The 18,576-nt window shown below is 36.9% G+C and overlaps 1 protein-coding gene across 3 annotated transcripts in view; it reads left to right on the top strand.

Moving 5' to 3' along the window:
• Window positions 1–18,576, top strand: part of THADA (THADA armadillo repeat containing) — a 151,823-nt gene that overhangs the window by 11,008 nt on the left and 122,239 nt on the right. For all 3 annotated transcript variants that reach the window (XM_083857543.1, XM_083857545.1, XM_083857544.1), the window contains 9 exons: window positions 141–263; window positions 1,196–1,319; window positions 2,736–2,884; window positions 3,731–3,941; window positions 5,319–5,454; window positions 5,830–5,966; window positions 6,380–6,538; window positions 7,654–7,805; window positions 11,496–11,605. In XM_083857543.1, the coding sequence (XP_083713669.1) occupies window positions 141–263; window positions 1,196–1,319; window positions 2,736–2,884; window positions 3,731–3,941; window positions 5,319–5,454; window positions 5,830–5,966; window positions 6,380–6,538; window positions 7,654–7,805; window positions 11,496–11,605 (1,301 nt within the window). The remainder of the gene's footprint in view (window positions 1–140; window positions 264–1,195; window positions 1,320–2,735; window positions 2,885–3,730; window positions 3,942–5,318; window positions 5,455–5,829; window positions 5,967–6,379; window positions 6,539–7,653; window positions 7,806–11,495; window positions 11,606–18,576) is intronic.

The following is an 18,576-nucleotide window of genomic DNA, read 5'->3' as shown; positions in this document are numbered from 1 at the left end:
GGATCTGTTCTGTGTTACACTGTATGCAAACATCCTAAAAATTACAAGCAGTGTGATTTGAAAAATAAGCTGGAAATCTGCCTTTCCCTTATTTCACTGTCAATGATTCTTGTCTCACCTATGTTTTCTTTTGTTTTAAGTTATTTTGCAGGATACAAGAAAGTTCTCAAGTGCTTTATAAATTGGAGCAAAATAAAACCAAGCAAGAGTTAGTTGAGAACTCAACTAAAATGCCTCCTTTGAGGATTTTGCAGCAATACAAAGTAAGTAGGTTGCTAGAGATTCAGGTAATAGAGGTGGGATAGCATTTCTGAGAGTTCATTGTTCCTGAACACCACTGGATAAGTTAGACTCTGTGTGTGTGTCAGGCAATAGTGCAGTGCAGAAGGAAAACCTATAAAGGCAAACAGTGCTGAGGAGCTTGTCCTCTGCGGTGCACTTGTGCAAGCTTATTTTTACTAGATATACTGTTGTTGATGAACTGAATGCCCGTTGGTATTTGGAGGGTGTATTTAAGGTAAATTTTGTTTGAAACTAATAAAGGTTATTTTCTGAGGGATGTGCATTGAAACAGCAGTAAATGAGGAGTGGCTGGAGAGGTACCCTCAATTAAAAAAAAAAAAAAAAAAAAAAAAAAGGGGAGGGGGGTAAATTTCCTGTCATGTGTTGGTCATTTAGTAACAAGCTTTAAATGATGTATGTTATTCGGACTTAAAATAGAGATCAGTTGAGCTTCAGTCTTTTTTTAGGTCTCCAGAGTAATCAGTGAGTGAGAGAATGAATGACAAGAGCTTTAGCATGAAAACTTCTTTTGTATTTGTCCTTTTGATCCTATTTAAAGGCTCACATCATCAGTTTCTTTGTGTCAGTCTGTCCTTTGAGTTCTGCCTTTCTCAGTCAGCTAACTTTCAAGATTCAAAATTCAATGGCTGTCTTTTTTTGGTGGTGGGGAAGGGAAACTTGTATTTAAAACCCCAAATGATTGTCCAGCCCTCACTGTACTCTAAGAAACAAGAACCTCTCTCTGTACTGTGAACGTTGGCCTCCCGTTTTTCCAAAAATATCTGTAAGGTCATAATTTTTGGGGTAAAGCAGTGTCCTGAATACAGTTACTTAGGCTTTTGTTTGTAGGACAGCAAGTAAACGGTCTTATTTTTTTTTTTTTTTTCTTGTGATTTTTTTTCCCCCTCCCCAGGATTTCATGTCATCTGTATGTGCCAAACTTTTTGAGGTGTTGTTTCCTGGTTCATCACACCCAACCAGGTTTTCTGCACTAAGTATTTTGGAATCAATAGCAGAAATATTTTCTGTTCCAAAAGGTGAGAAGTCTAATTTATATACTTTAATAGACTGTAGGAATGGGAGGTATTGAAGACATGTCTTTTATCCCAGCTAGTCATTTTCTGTCAAAGTGAAAGGGTATTCTTAGTCCTTAATTTCTATGGCATTTCCTGCATTGCTTTTGTTTTACCTCAATGGAGAATAATAAGTCTAATTGGAAAAAGGAATATTGAAGTAAATGCAAATAATTAATGCCTGTTGCATATCTTCTATAAATTTGGGGTTTCTTGCACAGCCTGTTTTTTAGGTAGGTTTCTTTTTTTTTTATTATGAGGAGAACCTCTGGAGAAGTTTCAATGTATTTGATAACTTGGCTCCTTTTTCCTGCATGTGTGTCTTGGTAGGTTGAAATGCTGAATTCACAAAAACTCTTGACTGAAAAATGCTGCATATCCTCATGATATTATGCTAAATAGAAAACAGTTTTCTTGTCCAGTTAATGATGATTTATTGGTGTTATTTTAAATTTTCTTCATGATTCTATGAGAATCTTAATGCAAGAAGTATTTGTTAGAGCCTTGGAGTATTGATATTATTGCTAAATCTCATCTCTGGATCATATGGCCAACACAAAAAGTATGTTTCAGTCCTAAATTATAAAATTTTTCTTTAAAGAAATGAGTTGTCTAAGATTAAAGTTGATTTTGAGAGGGAATAAAAAATACCATCTTGCTAAATAATTTCTCAAAACTCCTTGATAAATGAACACATTAATGTTACTATTATGGGTATGTAGTATATTGTTACTGCTTTTTAAAAAATATAAAGTTATCCTCCGTTGTTTATAAAAGCAGCTGAGGATTTTATAAATTGGACATTACTTCTGTAAAGGCAATTCAGCTGTTGTGTTCTGTGCTGTATTATGGTGCAGTTGTTTACATCCTAAAACTTCTGCCTTCTTTACAGCATTAAGTCAAGTCATCAGAATTCACAACTCATTTATAGCTAAATTAAAACCAAAAGAAATTTTTATGGCTTATATTTTAAGGGATTACTCCTATGACAAAATAACTCAAAACACCAAGTGCCAAAAGCTTTCAACTTCTTTTTTGAAAGAAATTATTTACTGATATTACATTCTTACAGAAAAAGGTTTTTAAGCAAAACTATATAAAGATTATTTCTAATGCTGAATTTAAAGGGAGTAAATGGGGTTCTGTTTCTGGCAATAAGTTATTTTCTGTATTACTAAGAGTAACTTTTTAAATATGGTAAGCCTTTTTTATTCCTAACAATATGGTATTTTAAGAGTTATTAAGAGAAGTAATATTAAAATAATAATTTAGCTAAAATTTTAACGCTTCTTTTAGTATAGCAAAGCAGAGTGTGAAGATAGTGCTTATTCTGGAAGGAGTTACAGCACAACTATCTAAAACATTAATTTCTTTGAACAGGCCAGGCACAAGTTTTTCAGTTGGATCAGGAGATTGATTCTACTCGTGTCCAAACTTTGATCCAGTGTTTCGCCAGTACATTTGAGGAAGTAAAAATTCTGGCATTTAGACTTCTCATGAAACTACGTGATGTTGCATTGAATTTACAGGTATGAACTTGAAGAGTTTAGAGGAAGTGATTTTGTGGAAGATGAATGGTTGGTAGTACACCAGGTGTTTGTGTTAGGTACAGAGCAGGAATCCTGGGCCTTAGAAGCTGGTCCAAGCTGCCTGCAGTAGTGTTCATCACTGACACCTTCTGTGTGTTTTTATACAGCTTCTGCCCTTACCTAAGGAGACTTGTTTCACTAATGGATGAAGGAGTTTGGGAAGTTCATTGGGTATGACTATGAACTATCAGAGTAATAGTTAATGCAAAGCCCTTGGCTTAGCTGTGATATCCCTTTGAGGCATTTTGACTTGGTCACTCTTGTACTTTCAGGAAATTCAAATTCCTGTTTCCCTTCCTTCCTGATTATCTCAGATTTCATCATCTGATTGGTTTTTTGATTTCTCACAAATTTTGCCCTTTAAATTGATATTGATTTGTCTGTAAAAACTTAATGAAAAGTTATTTTTAAATTAATTAGTAGTGATGAACAAATACTGCTACCAAGTAAACTGTGCTTCTCTTCAATGTCCATTAGCAGATAAGACACAGTAATTAAAAAAAAAAATACTTTCCTGTGAGGTGCAGTGTGAATGAATACTGCTTTATAAATGGCTGTCCCCATCCTCAATGTCTATGTAATTGTTTCCTTGCTAGATACGTGAACGTGCATGTTTTGAGTGTAAGGTGGTCAGTGCACAAAACAAGTGTTTCATAAGAAATATGTACCAGCAAACTTAATGAAAAGCAGGTTCTCAGATTCCAGGGTGGTAAGAAGCTTAACTAAAACAATCTGGAAGTTCAGTTAAATGAGCAATATTACTGCTTTGTTTTTTTTTTTTTTCAGGATTCTGAAAATCTAGATCTTCTATTCCAAGCAGCAATTGATCTTAGCACGAGTACCAAGCCATACGATTGTGTCACTGCTTCGTATTTGTTGAACTTTTTAGTATATCACAAAGAACTGCAGCACATTTGTTTAGGAAAATGGCTTGAGCCTAACCCCCAGGTGGATGAAAACACAGCAGTGAGTACAGTGGAGAAGAACACTTTAGCAGGTAAGATTGGGAGGAAAAGTCTTTTTATATTTATTGGAAGTTTGCTGCTTTTCCATAAGGCTTTTGGTAGGAGGCTTATTAAGTGGGAGATGCATATTTCTAACAGGGTTTTAAGTTTATTGTGTTTTGCTTTTAAGAAGCCAAGTTCTTTAGTAAGATCTTAATCTGGTCCTGTTTGTGTTGAGGCTGTTGAATATTCTGTAAGATGGCTTTTGTTATTATTTTGACCATATAGACACCTAAGTAGTGAGCCTGGTGAAGCTTAGTGCATGAACTGCAGAGGGAAGGACTCTCTGTTTCCCCAGAGAGCTCTTACCCAGAGGAAAGGCACTTGTAGTTGCTCTTTGTTTGTTTCAATGCTCCATGTTTGCAGAGCTGCCCCTTGGAGGGCTCTGTTCTCTTGGACCCATTTTGCTGTGTGATTTGCAGTCCTGTGAATACACATCCACATTAATGAGGCTTTGTTCACATATGGGATATTTTTGTTTTGGTTTAGTACCCCTGGATGAAAGATGACAGGGCTCTAGATGGCAGGTTTGGGAAATTAGTTAATCAAGCTTCCTCTACCTTAAGTAATCTTCACTGAAACTAAAATACCTAAGTTCATTATTTGTAGTAAAACATTTTATATAATTTGCAGTAATCTCACTCTTCTGTACTTTTTTTTTCCCATTCTTGGCTTCTCTACTGATACCTGTTAATGCTTTCTTCATATGCAGTGAAGTAACAATTTTGAGACATGGTTGTAGTTGCCATAAGTAAAGGAAATACGTGGGTAACCTCATGTCTCATTGGTCTGGGAGTATCTGCTGCTGGTGATGATCCATGGTTCCTTGTTAGGATCTGTAATTTGTTCTGATTCTGGCACTGAGATGTCACAAACTATAAATAGAATTAAAATAGGCACATGTATCCTTGAAAATTGGTCAGGTTGTTTAGTGGAAAACATAAGGTTCAAATGTATAATCATGAACTTTTGATCTTTAATATTCTGCTGTGGTCATCATTGCATTAATGTGGCTGTAAGGGTGAAGTCTGATTTGCAGTATAGGACAGGTAACTCCTTGTGACTTCATCATGAGCAGTGGGATTGTCCCTGAACATAGGATGTGGGTTCTGCTTTTCACAGCTGCCATTTGGTTCAGAGAAACAGATTAAATGGACTATAAAAAATATTGCTGGAGTTCAGGTAACTGAAAATCAAGGGTAAACATATATTTCAATGACAAAAGAGGGAAAAGTAAAGGAAATTGCTGTGCATATTCCATTGAATTGTTGTGTACACAGGTTTTATTCCTGTTTCCTAAAGCAGATTTGTTTCCTAGAAAATACAGTATATGAATGTTCAATGCAAATCTGTGCTTTAAAATATTTTAGTTATCAAGCTTTTGTTGGTCAATGTTGAAGAAGAAATACTCCAAGCCAAGAAGTCTCTGCTCCAAGCAGCAGCATCATTCCCCATGTATGGGAGAGTGCACTGTATAACTGGGGCTTTGCAGCAATTACCCTTCAAGTAAGTGAAATATACTAAATAAGTTGTAACTCCATATTTTAAGCAAACCATACTAAATGGGAAGTTGTAACTCCATGTTTAAGTGCAGTGGAGGAGCTGTTAAGGAGAACAGAAAATCATAGAGTATTATTTATAAGGAAATCCAGTACCTGTGGCTTTTCAAACTCTTCTTGGCTGCTGCAGTGTTTGATACTTCCTTTGTATGTGTTAAACTCAGCCTTAAGACTTTTCAATCTCTACCTTATTTATAGTTTTCATAAATATTGTTGCACAAGTGTTTGTAATTTTGATTCTTTCTTTTAAATATAATATTATTTTAATCCATGTTATGATGTGTTTTCACTGGGATTTTGGTTTTGATTTTTTTCCCTTAAGTAACTTGACACTGGTGTCTGAATGGAAAGAAATGGTGACCAGGCTCATTCTGATGTCATACAGCCTCTCTGCTGTAGTATCACCAGTAGTACAGAGCTCATCACCAGAGGGTCTTATTCCAATGGATAGTGATCCAGGTAAAGAACCAAACAGAATCCCAAAAGAATTCTTTTTAAATCTGATGCTCCTGAAGGTCTCTTTGTGTTGCAGTCATTCAGAACTAGACCAAGCATCCCTCCCTTTCAGCTTCTCATTTTGTCATAATTTTAGGTCACTCTTTTAATTTCTGATAAAGCTTTCTTGACTTCTTTACTAAAAACCCCACAAACATTTGCAGACTGTGTTGTTGTATCTCTTTCAAAACAGGGACTATAAATTCAGGTTTTTTTTCCTTGATCGTTCTAATCACCATAGAACCTTGTTGTGGGTTTTCTTTTTAATGCCAGTAGCTTTCTTTTGTACTTATATACCCAGAATGGATTACATTAGTATAAAGAACTGGAAGTAGAAGGCAAAATTATCTTAAATATCCCCCTTGTTTAATGTGCAGAAAGTGCGAGTCGTCTGCAGATGATTCTGCACGAGATACAACCACAGGACACAAATGATTATTTTATGCAAACAAAAGTTCTGAAAGAACACTGCAAAGAAGAATCTCAAAAGCTGGCTGACCAGAGGCCGACGAAAAACATTTGCATGGAAATGAGAGGTAAATTCAAGGCTACATTAGTAATTAAATCAAGGTATTTCTTATAGAGGAGGCATTTTATGTGGATGATCGGTTGGAAATTACTTGCTTGTGTAATGTTTCAGTTCTTACCTGTCAGAAGCTAGTTAGTTATCCATGGACATGGTTTTTAAGACTAATTTACTGTGCTGAAGATTGTGGTTAATCTCTCTTAAGACACAAATGAAAATTAATTAGTTTGATATTGGCCTAGACTCTGTTGCCTTAACTGCACTGGCCAGGTATTCTTGAACACCTTTTCTATCAAAGAATGTTTATAAATGTTTTATTTCTTGTTGAGAGATGTTACAGTGATTTTCCTCTCCGTGTACACGAGACTTGTGGAGACCATGTTCATGCAATACAACTTATTGCATGACATTACATAAGCAGCAACTTCAGTTTGAGATTCCAGTGGTAAAATAGCAGGTGTAGTATTTGTTTTCATGAATAGCAGCTATGAAACAGAACCTTACAAGGATAAAGAAACTGTAAACTTTGCCATCTTTAGTGTAGGCCGGAATAAATTTATAGAATATCTGTACACTTTAAAATTTAACAGTTTATGCAAGCTTTTGAACTTCCTTTCCCCGGTTGCTCTTTCCGATGTGTGAATAGTTTGGCGGCCCGAATGTTCCTTTTCATGAGAACGGGGCAACACCTGCAAGTGCCGCAATGGCCACCAGGTGGCAGCGCTGTGTCACAAACGCCTCTTCCTTCTGGGAGGCGCCCGGAGAACATCCCGGGAGCGATGGATGCGGGAATGCCTGCCTTCGAAACTCTACCTGTGGCTCTAGCTGCTGTGCAAGGAAATAGGAATTGTGACCGAAATCTAAAACAACACTTCCCTGGTAAAATGTTTATACTGCTGCCTTTCCCAAGTGCAAGAAAGTAAAGCAACTGTTGAGCAGGGTAAGCAATTAGGGTCAATGAGATGGAGTTATCTTTTGGGCAGGCAAGTTTAGAAATTTTTTCATAGTTAATTGTGTTTTGTAAGATAGGCTGTGTGAAGTTTGAATTACACACCTGCATCTGTGAACTTTGAGTTACACTATTGCATTTGTTGGTTTTTGTTTGTTTGTTTGTTTGTTTTTAAGGCAAAGACAAGCAAGTGTGTGATGTCACAGCTCAAATGGTTCTTGTATGTTGCTGGCGAAGCATGAAGGAAGTATCTCTGCTCTTAGGGACACTGTGTAAACTTTTGCCTTCACAGACTGAACCTTCAGATGGGTTAATTACTGTAGAACAGGTAGGAAAAAATTATTATAAAACCTGCAATTTCTTCTTGGGTGATGATGAGGCAAAGGCTGTTTTCAGAATGTTTTTTCTTAAATCTGTGTTCTATTTGAGAAAAGTTGTGGGCTTTAAATTCCTTTTAATTGCCATGGCCTAAGTGTTTTCTTTGTTATACTTGGTTATCTGTCCTGTTTTGATCCAGTGGTATTCAGAAAGCATAACTGCAGTAGAAACAGGTAAGTGAAGAAGTTATACATCGCTAACAAAATAATTCATTCTGATTGTATGGGGTTATTGACGAGATGTGGGCTGTGTTTAGGGATACCAGTGCCTGCCTGTCACCCTCCCCATTCTCTCTCACTCAGGATACATTAGTCACTAATAGAATTGCTAAAAATCTTCTAAACTGACTTCATAGTCAAAGTCCCTTTCGTATCATTTTGAACTCTACGTATTTGGATTCTGCTTAAATCTCTTCCTTAATTAGCCTTCAGAGTCAAAAGTTCTGAAAGTCAAACATGCTGACTAGTCTTAGTCTTGTTCTTCCTCCTATCCATTGTTATGAATAATTTGTATGTAATGTGACTATCTTTTTTCCTCTGATATTTTTGATATGAGAGATCAGAAATGTTAATTTGCCATCTGGATCTCTTGCAGAACGTTGAGTTCAGTGTTTACAAGAAATTAGATTACCACAGGCATTTATTTGGGAAATATTTTGTGTTTATTAAATTTCTGTTTTAATTGCTGACCTTTTCATTTCCATATGTTTCAACAAAAACAGTTTGCATAGAAGACTGAAGTATGAAAGACCAACTACTTTATAACCTCTTTCTTTCCAGCAGAAAACACTTTCTTAGTTTTTCCTTAGGTGTTAGAACTTTACATTTTAAAATAAAAGATAGTATTATGTACTCTAGATTTTATTTCTTATCTAATGTTGTGGTGCCATGGAAATGATGTTGGTGTCTTTATTTTTGCATTGTCTCCAGTCCTCATGTTTTCATCTGGTTAACAGCTGTGCTTGTATTGTTGCTGGGGTCTGGAGGGCAGATGAGGGAACAGATATTAATTTCCACCATTATGTTCCTTAATCTGCACCAAGTTAAAGAGGAATTGGTGTTTTAGAATGAGTCAGTTTTAACTGTAGCATCTCTGGTTTTGGAAAGCAGACTTTGGTAGGTGCTCTTTCAGAAATAATACATTATTAAAGAAGGAATTGGACCCCCATGGTCTTTGTGGGTCCCTTCCAGCTCAGGATTATCTGTGATTCTATAAAGATACCTTCTTTTCCTGTAGATGCCTCTTCAGCTTGTTTATGCGTCAGATGTCTTCCTGTAAAACAAAAGGCCCACATTCTCATTTGAAAAATGCTAATGGATGAGAAGTCAGTTTGTAGTCCTGATTTTACTCGGACTTGCAAGGAAATACACAAAGAAAAATGTGGGCATTTTCTTTGTACTTTTGTAACTTTAGGTCATTGCAGTGTTTTGTACAAAAATAGGAGGGTTTCATCAGAAATGACAAAAAATGCCAATGCTTTAACAGCTGGGGCTTCAGACTTACTAGCACTTTTCAGCATTGACAAATCGGCAAATGGGATTTTGTTATCTTATGCATGTAGAACTTTTCTTTCAAGTTGCCTGTGCTTTTTTTTTGTTTTGCAACTATTGGAAGAGATTTAAGAATACAGGGAACGAAAACTTCGAGAGAGACCTTGGTCAACTTGCCTTGAGCCAGGGCTAAGTAATTATTGAGAAAAATCTGGTAGCAGCTCTTGGCCAGTGTGTGTCATCCTGTTGCAAACCTTCCTCCTGTTGTACCATGCCCCACATCTAGGTCAGTAACTGCATTGAATTGGATCCATGCTGTCATAACTTACCCAAAAGATCACAATGGGGGTTGAATTTGCACACAGTCTTCTAATGGATTGTACCTGCTTTTTTAATGGAGCATGCAGATGGAAAGACAGTGTCTTACAGTGCTGGTGTGCATTAGGAAATGGCACAACAGAACTGCTTCCTGGCAGGCAGTGTGGTGCTGGGGGGCTACTCTTTGCAGCAGTAATGCTGCCTGTTGTGCTGTGTACCTCTAGGGGAGAGGTTGGCAGGGAGGCAACTCCAGCATGATGTTTGATTGTTGTTTGTAGGAAGTTGGGACATCGGATTTGCACTCTCCTTGTCTTTTGACTAGGAGATTGGGTTTATGTGGCAGTCTTCAAAAATCTCAGCTATTTTACATGGTGGTCTTGCCTTTAGAAATAATAAACACAGGAAATGCAGAGTACAGCTGGAGGAGTCTCTCTCTACAAGTGCATATTCTACTTTCATTTTCCATCTGATGCTGAAAGTCCAGAGACAGGACTCAGAGCTCTCTGCCTGTTAAGAAAATCAGTATCAATAGGTATCATGTAACCATCAGGTAATAGAGAAACATCTAATGAAGATTCTGTGTTGTTTTTGTCATATGACATGCAAGTCATTAATGCTCCGAGTCTGGAGGAACATTTAACTCTTCCTCAAACTCCTGTTTGTCTCACCTGGGAAGTTTTAGGACAGTTTTGGGAGATAAGCTTGCCAGAGCTGTGTGCCAAAGTGAAAAGAAACAGGCAGTAGAAGTAAAGACTTAGTTGTCCCATGGCCTGTATTAATATTTTGGAACATCTTGGAGAGAATTTATATCTTGAATACCCAGATTCTTGCCCTCAGTAGCAAGAGTATGTTGTTGATTGTTGAATTAGTAGGATTCACCTGTTATATTCTAAATTTCAGGCCAATAACTGAGTTATGGTAGTGCTGCTTCTAGCCTGTGAATTTAGGAAAGACTTCTGAAGTAAATTTTAATAAAAGCATTAAGTATGTGCTATGTATTTTAAACAAATTAAGTGGAAACTTTGATTTAGACCTTGAAAGTTAATGAGAATTATGAGGAAAAAAAACCCAACAAACAAGACAGCCTACGCTTTGTGGAATGAGATTGTGGGGATCTGTAAACTTCCAAACAGATTTAAAAGCTTTGTGTTGCAATAGAGCTCTAGAAACTAACTATAAAGGAAAGTTTAGTCATCACATTTACAATTTTAATGCTTTTAAAAATAGCTCACATTACTACAACATCATATTCATTTTATAATTGTTTCTAATGGTCAACAACAATTATGCAGAATTCTGGAATGTTAGAAATTTGTATTTGTCTATGTATTACCTAATCTAATGTAAATTTGTTTCCCTTTGGTACAATTTCTAGAGTTTTAATTTTGTATTCTAAATAATTTTACCTTTTTTTTTTTTTCTGCTGTTGTGCTTTGACATTTTCCTTGGGGTTTTAGGCAAGAGTGTGGTCAAACAAGAAGGATTCTGCATTTGTTTCCCCTGAAAATCAGAGTTGTCACCTTCTTCCCTTAAAATCTGAATATGTCTCTCATGGACAAATAACCAATTTCATGTCCTTTATACTTTTGAACTTTTTAAAAGAATATAGAACTACCCCCTTAACCTAAAAAAAAGAGTGAGTATAATATTTCTTATAATTAAAGTAAGTGGTTGTTTATTATAGGACTTCTAGTTGCCTTTTGTTTGTACCAGTGACCCTTCCAACCGGGGGGGGGGATTGCTGCTTTGAACTGCAAAATATTTTTGCATATATAAATAAATTATGTCTATGTAATTTCAAATGGCTTAGTAACTTTTTCTTTCCTTTTTAGGTTAAAAATATTGGTGATTACTTTAAACATCATCTGCTGCAATCAAGGCACAGGGGTGCATTTGAATTGGCATATGCTGGCTTCGTGCAACTTACAGAAATGCTTTCCAGGTAGAACATGGGCAACTTACTGTGTAATATAAGTTTTACCAAATTCTGGCATTGATCCTGAAACTGGCTGTGCAGGCAGATCCATGCTTTCATGTGGATTTTATTTAAGTTTGGTGTGGGCAGGATTATGACAGTTACATGATGTCTGTGACTTGGACTACAATACTCATGGTTAGAGATAGTGCTTAGGCATTGAAAAATGATACAGACATATAATGCTTGCTACATTTTTCTTAATTTCTGGTGTGTTAGTTTCCTGAACAGCTCTTAAAAACTCTTGGGAAAAGTAGGAGTGTAGAGTTCTTCCATCTCACTCCCTTTTTCTGGTCCTTTATGAAAATGTATGCCAGACTTTTTTGCTTTAGCCAGGACATTTTCTTGGAAACTTCTCTTACCTGTCACTGAGTTGGTTGTTGTGACATTTGGAAGACTACCTGACAGTGATATGCACTCTGGTTTTTTTCTTTCCCCTTGTAACTTTATAGTTTCCTAGAAGAACTTAATGAACAGAATTGTCCTGAGGTCTGGGCAAGATCATTGGAATTTCCATTACATGCTTAGCTACTGATTTCAAGTGCTGGTTATGTTTCTTTGTGGTATACAGTGTTTATATCCTATCCATGTTTTAATAAGAGAAAATTTCTACTGACTAGGTAGAGTTTGGTAGGCTTTTTTTGTTGTTGTTGTTTTTCTTTTTAAATATGAAACACCAGTCAGATTTTCAATTTGAAGTACTGTATTTTCACACCAATGCCAGGTTAAGTAACCACTGTGTTCCTTTTGGCCCACATCAGCCAGTTTGAGTGCAGATCCGTTTCTTCTTTGTTTCAAACTGGAAACAGTTTTGATGCTTTTAGTACAGAGTGGCTGGCTGATCAGGTTCACTGTGTGTCCCCTCAGAAAATTTTCCCAACAAAACTGAGGCTTGGTCTCTGCTGGAGGATGCTGGGTGAGGCTGCTGCATCCATGTACCAGCACTGCTGCAGTAATGGTATTTGACCTGTGCTGGTGCTCATTCTCTGTGCCAGTGAGATGTTAAACTGCATGCCATGATTTTCTTGGTGATATCTCTCTCCAAGGAATGTTGTTTTCTTTCAGGTGATAGCAATCTGAGGGATTTCAAATTGCCCTGAGGATTTTGTTGAGCACTCATACAACCTTGCTTTACACTTGGTTGTTTACTCAAAAAGAAAAAAAGAAACTCCTTATCTTTTTGCCTGTTCTTATGTTTTATATACACTTGTTTACATATTGGGATGTTCTTCTATACCATGAAAATTTGGTTCAGGAAGTTCTAAGGTAATGCAAGTTTTCTCTCATCTACATGAAGAGATTGTCTGGCCATCAGAGTAATAGGGTTTAAAAAAACAACCAACAAACTGACCTTTGACTACCATGAGTCTATTTGAGACTAGAAGGGAGGTAATCCAAACAGGTACAGCCCCACTGGTCTGATCTCAGTCAATATGCAGGACTGTCTTGTAGCAAAGGCAAAGTAAAAAGCAGGAAATAATGGAAAACATAGAAAACATGCAGTCTTGCTGTCTTCTTTGATTTTCAGTTTTTAAATTTCTTTTAAAAGCTGAGGCAAATAGAATAGAGCAAATCTACCCAGACTTTGGAAAAGTTGCTGATGTGTTTGTTGCTTCTGCTTTCTGCCATTGTATTTAATGCAGCACAATTGACTTAACAGCAGCCTTATGGTAGGTTGAAAAATGAAGAGCCAAGCCCAAGAGAACTCTGCTTCCCTGAAAATTATTCAGACATTAAGTGATATGTATGTATCATCCAAAATAATAGTCCTCCAAAACTAAGGAAGTTTTCTCTTCTCAGTTAGCAGTTGTCTGTTACAATTTTTTTGCTTATCCATACTTCCCAGCATTTTTAAAGTTAAGATATTTCAAGTAGAGGGAGTGTTCCTTTGGGAAAAAAGATTTATAAGAACTGGAGAGCAGCTCTGTGGACATACATTCGTTTCAACGAAAGACAATATTTTCCAGGAACTACAGGTCTCAAGGCTTATATTTGTATTTAAAACAAAGGAGAAAGGAGACTGATACCAGAACAGGAAATGACTCTTTGATTTGGTCCTCCTGGGATATGAGGAGTATTTTGAGACTCTCCTCCAAAAGGGGCGAATTAAGTCTCAGTGAATGCAGCTGCCTTGCAGATCTGTTGATTATCATGGAGTCTTTCCATGTCCCCTACTGCAGCTGGGGGACTCCATTCTGCAAGTGAATCTCAACTGGCCTGCCTCTCTTCGTAGCTGAGAGGCTCATGGGCAGCTTTGAAGCATGTGTGAGAGAATCTGTATTAATTTACTGCTGCATCCACAAATGCCAGAGGAGAAAGCTTTTGTCTGAGGCAGCTTAAGTAATGTACAGCTTAGCATGATAATTTGTTCAACAGGATTGAACTCAGGATGGGCAGAAACATCCCTGACACTTGAATTTGTTCTTTCTGTAAAACACAGTAAAAAATCTATCACTAAGACTGTGCCAGATCCTTTTCCCAGGCATTTATGAATGACTCCAGTTGAACACAGTCCTTCACTTATTTATAGCCAAGCACTTTTTAAAAACTTTATGCTGCAGTGTTTTTTATCTGAGCTTGCTTCTAGCTGTACAGCCCTTAAACCAGTCTTTATAAGAACCAAGAGCAGACTTTTTTCTAGACAGAATGATAGTATTCAGACCTGTTTGAGTTAGTGGTGAAAGAAAAATATTTCCTCTGCAGAGATTTCTTACCAACCTGATGAAATTGATCTGTCTTGAAATTTGGATGTAAAATGCTGAGTCTGCTCTAATATGCAAGTTACCATTCTTCTCTTTCCCTGTTGATACTCCTTCTGGGAGTGTAGTGCTGCCTTTGTCATGCCTGCTTAATGTTGCCTGCAGCTGCACCTTCAGAAAACCATACAGTTACATAACAAGCAACATTCATATCAATGAAATAAGCAATGTATTTTTAAAAAGACTATTTCCTGTCAAAGGCCTGGAGAAATTTAAAAGTGCTCATTTGATCTGATAACATGGTGGTTCAGGGAAGTCAGAAATCTGTTTTAAACTTGAAAACTTGAATCTCCTGTAATCCTTATTAATCAAGCAATTTCTCTGTCCCAAATGACATTTTGCCTGCTTTGCATTTCTTTTATTCAGTGATGTCTTTGCTGAGAGATCAGGTAGATCACAGGAGATTTGAAATGGTATTGCATAGCTATGGAGGTAGTGCTTTTGTTCACTAAAGTTGTAGAGTGCAAGGGTAGGGTTTGGGAAGAGTAATGTCATACAGCACAATGTGTTTACTTAGGAATAATTTATTTTGAACACTTTAAAATATTTGATTGGAACTTAAACATGGTGAGCACTATTTTAGGCAATGCAGTAAGTTAGGTCCATAATAGCTTTCTGGAAAATTTACTAAAAGATAAAGGTAAAAATCATGCTTTTATTTTAAAAATGTTTAATCTGTCAGTATCAGTGAAAATTATTTACCTGTACCTAGTCAGTGTCTGATCTTCTGTGGTATTTTTTTGGGGAACTGGGAATAGACCTCCTGCTAATCTGCTGCAGAAAACTCTGCTTCTATCTCATTTTGTTGCTCTGAAGTGACTGTAACTCTTTGCTTTCCCAACCTGCTATGATCTGCCAGGAAGACTTGTAAAATGGAAGTATCACTAATGGAATTTCTAGTGAAACTTACCAAAATTGTAAATAAATTTTCAGCAAAAGTGTAATCAGAGATGTGAAGGAAAGAGTGTTGAAGGGAGAGAAAGTAAGTGGGGGAGAAAAATTATTCTTATATATTGAGATGTGTATATTGTTAGGAAATATATGACATCCGGAAGTATGAGATACAATGTTAAGGCACTGCTCAGGTTGTAAATGTATTAATTTTTAACCCTGTTCATGTTTTCCCTCCAAATTTCTTTTCCTGCTTGGTGTGAGAGATGGGGTAATGATATTGTCTTTCTGAAATTTTGGAGCCACCCAAGGTTCTCTCTGCTCTGCTTCATTGATAGAGAAACCTCAAACCCTTCTCAGTGCACCTATATAATCTGGAAAATTTTGTTTCATGTAGAGGAGATGCTATGAAAAGGAGGATGCAAGTGGAAGGACTTTGCAGTTTCAGAGGAGTTGTTCTTAAAAGTAGACTTGTAACTTGAATAGTAATGTGTTTTTGAGGTTAGATTCTGGTCTGAGAAGTACCAGGGGCAGTATTGTGTCTATAAAAAGTGAGAATCACGTTACTTATGTGAAAAAGAATAATACTGCAGGCCTGTTGAGAGAGAAAAAAATTGTGAAAGAACCCCACTTTTCCCCTAGATAGTAACTGCTTACAGTGATTGGAAACACTGAATTCTGGATGCTTCTGGTCATATGATGTTTATGCCACAAGGCATTTGCATCCAGGCAAGCCAAATTCAAGGATGGCCCGTTGTTAGCACACCATTTATTTCAGATAGGAGAAAATACAGATATATGACTTAGGGAGAGGAGTTTAGCTTGAATTTAGGATTGCCAGGCTTTTGTACTCATTGATACTGATCACAGAAAGGGTTTGGGGCATGCATGAAATTGTTCTAACTGACAGATTAATAGACAGAAACTTGTGGATTACACTTAATATACTGCATCTTGAATAATTTGTCTATCAGCTCACTGTGTTATATTTTCATTATCAACAGTATTTGTTTTATCTGGTAGAAATAATTACTATTTCATTCTGGAAAATGACATTTGATCTTGAGGGTTTAACTTTTTTTATTGTAAAGCTTCGTTATTCTTAAAATTTAGGGCCACCTGCTTCATATGACAATATTCTTCTTGCCAGACCACAAGGAGACAGAGCTGCCAAATGGAAGGGAGTAGTCATCTCCATTGCAAAGTCAATAGTCTCTAATGTTTCTAACCCTACAGCAGTAACTCTTTCACCTTCTCATAAATAAAAGTGCATTGGTGGGTGACTGAACAAGGTAGAATTACTCGTGGCAGGATCAAAGCAATGTGGCTTTAAGGGAGTCTGAAGTTTATTTGACTTCGGTATGCTTCTCCTCTTTCTACTAATATTGAGAGGAGAAAAATCCCTCAGTTTACTTAAGAATAAAGTATTCAGTGTGCTACATAGCAACTTCTAAATATTTCCTTAATGCTTTACTTTGTGCTCCTCTGCACCCCAGCAGATGTAGGTATTTCTCATGGGGTGTTAGTGTTAATACTGAGATAACATACTGAAGAGAGATGAGCACTGTTCTCTCTGCACGTTTGAATGAAGACATTTAAATTCTGCTTACCTAGGGAGGTAAGACCAGGTACCTCCATGATCTGAAGGAGCAGATTTTGCAGAATGTATTGATGTGGATGAAGAGAACTGCAAATCATGTCTTAACTGCTGAGACTCATGGAGGAGATCCGTGAGAAGTGTTGTGTGGTCTGTCCTAGAGTTGTATCCTCATTGTGTACCCAAAAGTGAGCAAAGGAATGAATCCTGAAAGTAAGCAAGGGCAAGCCACTTACCAGCAAAAGAAAGAGAGTAGTTAAAGAAAAGAGAACTCACTGTGAGTTTCCAGGTTAATCTGATTGCGTCTGTCATAGACTTGAGGTAGGAAGTGATATTCTTTTATGCTATGGTACAAGGTGACGTAGCGCTTGGGAAGCCCAGTTCCTCTTGAACTCTGGACTGGTGGTTTGCATTCTGGCTGCCCTTTTGAAGAGGTACTGCCCTTAAAAAATGGGGAGAATACCTGGCAGCAGTGTAAGAAATGTGGTGGAAATCCTGCAGGAATTACTGAAGAGTAAGAAGTGTTCTGTGTCTTCTGCTGATCTGTCTAGTACTTCCTGTGACCTCAGTTTTCTGCACTACTAATTTTCTAGACTTTTTGTAAAAGAAGGAAAGGACTGTTTCACTGCAGATTAAAACCTCATTTATTGTTCACAATCGGGTTTTTAGCCAATGTAAATTCTTGCTTTAATAAGAGGAGGATGAAGAAGGGAATATATGGACACCTTCCATTTGATTTTGGTTTTTACATCAGAACTTGCTGCCTTTTACCTTTTCTTTTAAATTCTTTTTTTCAGTCACCCAGGTAGAAAAGTTGATTGTAGTCTTACCATAAGGTCTCACTACTTAATCATGACTTTAATTATAGTTTATATTTTTAGGTAAGGCAAGTTCTGCATGGTTGAGATAATTGCAGTTGTATTGCCCACAGTGATGAATTATTTCTTCTGCTCTGAATCACGTGTCAAACCAGTGTGACAGGTTTTAATAACAATGTCCTGTTAATAGAAATGATCCTTTTGGAACATTGACGTAAGATTAATGGGCTAGTGTTGCACACTGAATGTGGTACATTTCATTGAACTGAGCAGCACCCGTAATTGAAGCAGACTTGAGTTTTTCCTTGTCCTTGGAAGTCCTTTGCCTTTCAGGCAGTGCTGAGTTTTATAACTGCAGAGGAGGAGTATTTGATGATAGGAGAGCAATTTAGGTGCTTTACAAAAAGTTTGACTGACTTAGTATTGAAAAGAGCACTATGTCTTGTTTTCATTCCTTCCATTGCTCTGAGGTTTGCAGGGTTGTTTACAAACTGTGTCCTTACTTTGAGGGGCTTCAGTTTCAGGTTGTATGGTTACAAACATGATTATTAGTGTAAGGGTCATGCATCAGCTACTGTGTGACAACAAAGATAGAAATTTGTGAAGTGTCACTTCCTACACAGTGGCTGATGTGCATATGTCTTTGTTTTTTTCTCCAGAACATGATAATAATTTTTGGCAGAAGAGAACTGTTGCAGCATGGAAGCACAGAACCATGTTTTCTGTTCAGTTAAATATATTTTGCTAGTGACACTTAATAAGTAAGGTTAATATCATTTGTACCAACACTGGAAAAATGTACAATTTTTAAAAAATTCATCTTATTTCATAATGAAAATCTGTGTATGTGCTTGGAGATGTTAAGATACAGTA

This window comes from Zosterops lateralis, assembly GCF_965231275.1.
Source record: "Zosterops lateralis genome assembly, chromosome: 3".
NCBI lineage: Eukaryota > Metazoa > Chordata > Aves > Passeriformes > Zosteropidae > Zosterops > Zosterops lateralis.
This window is presented reverse-complemented; position numbering and strand designations above follow the sequence as displayed.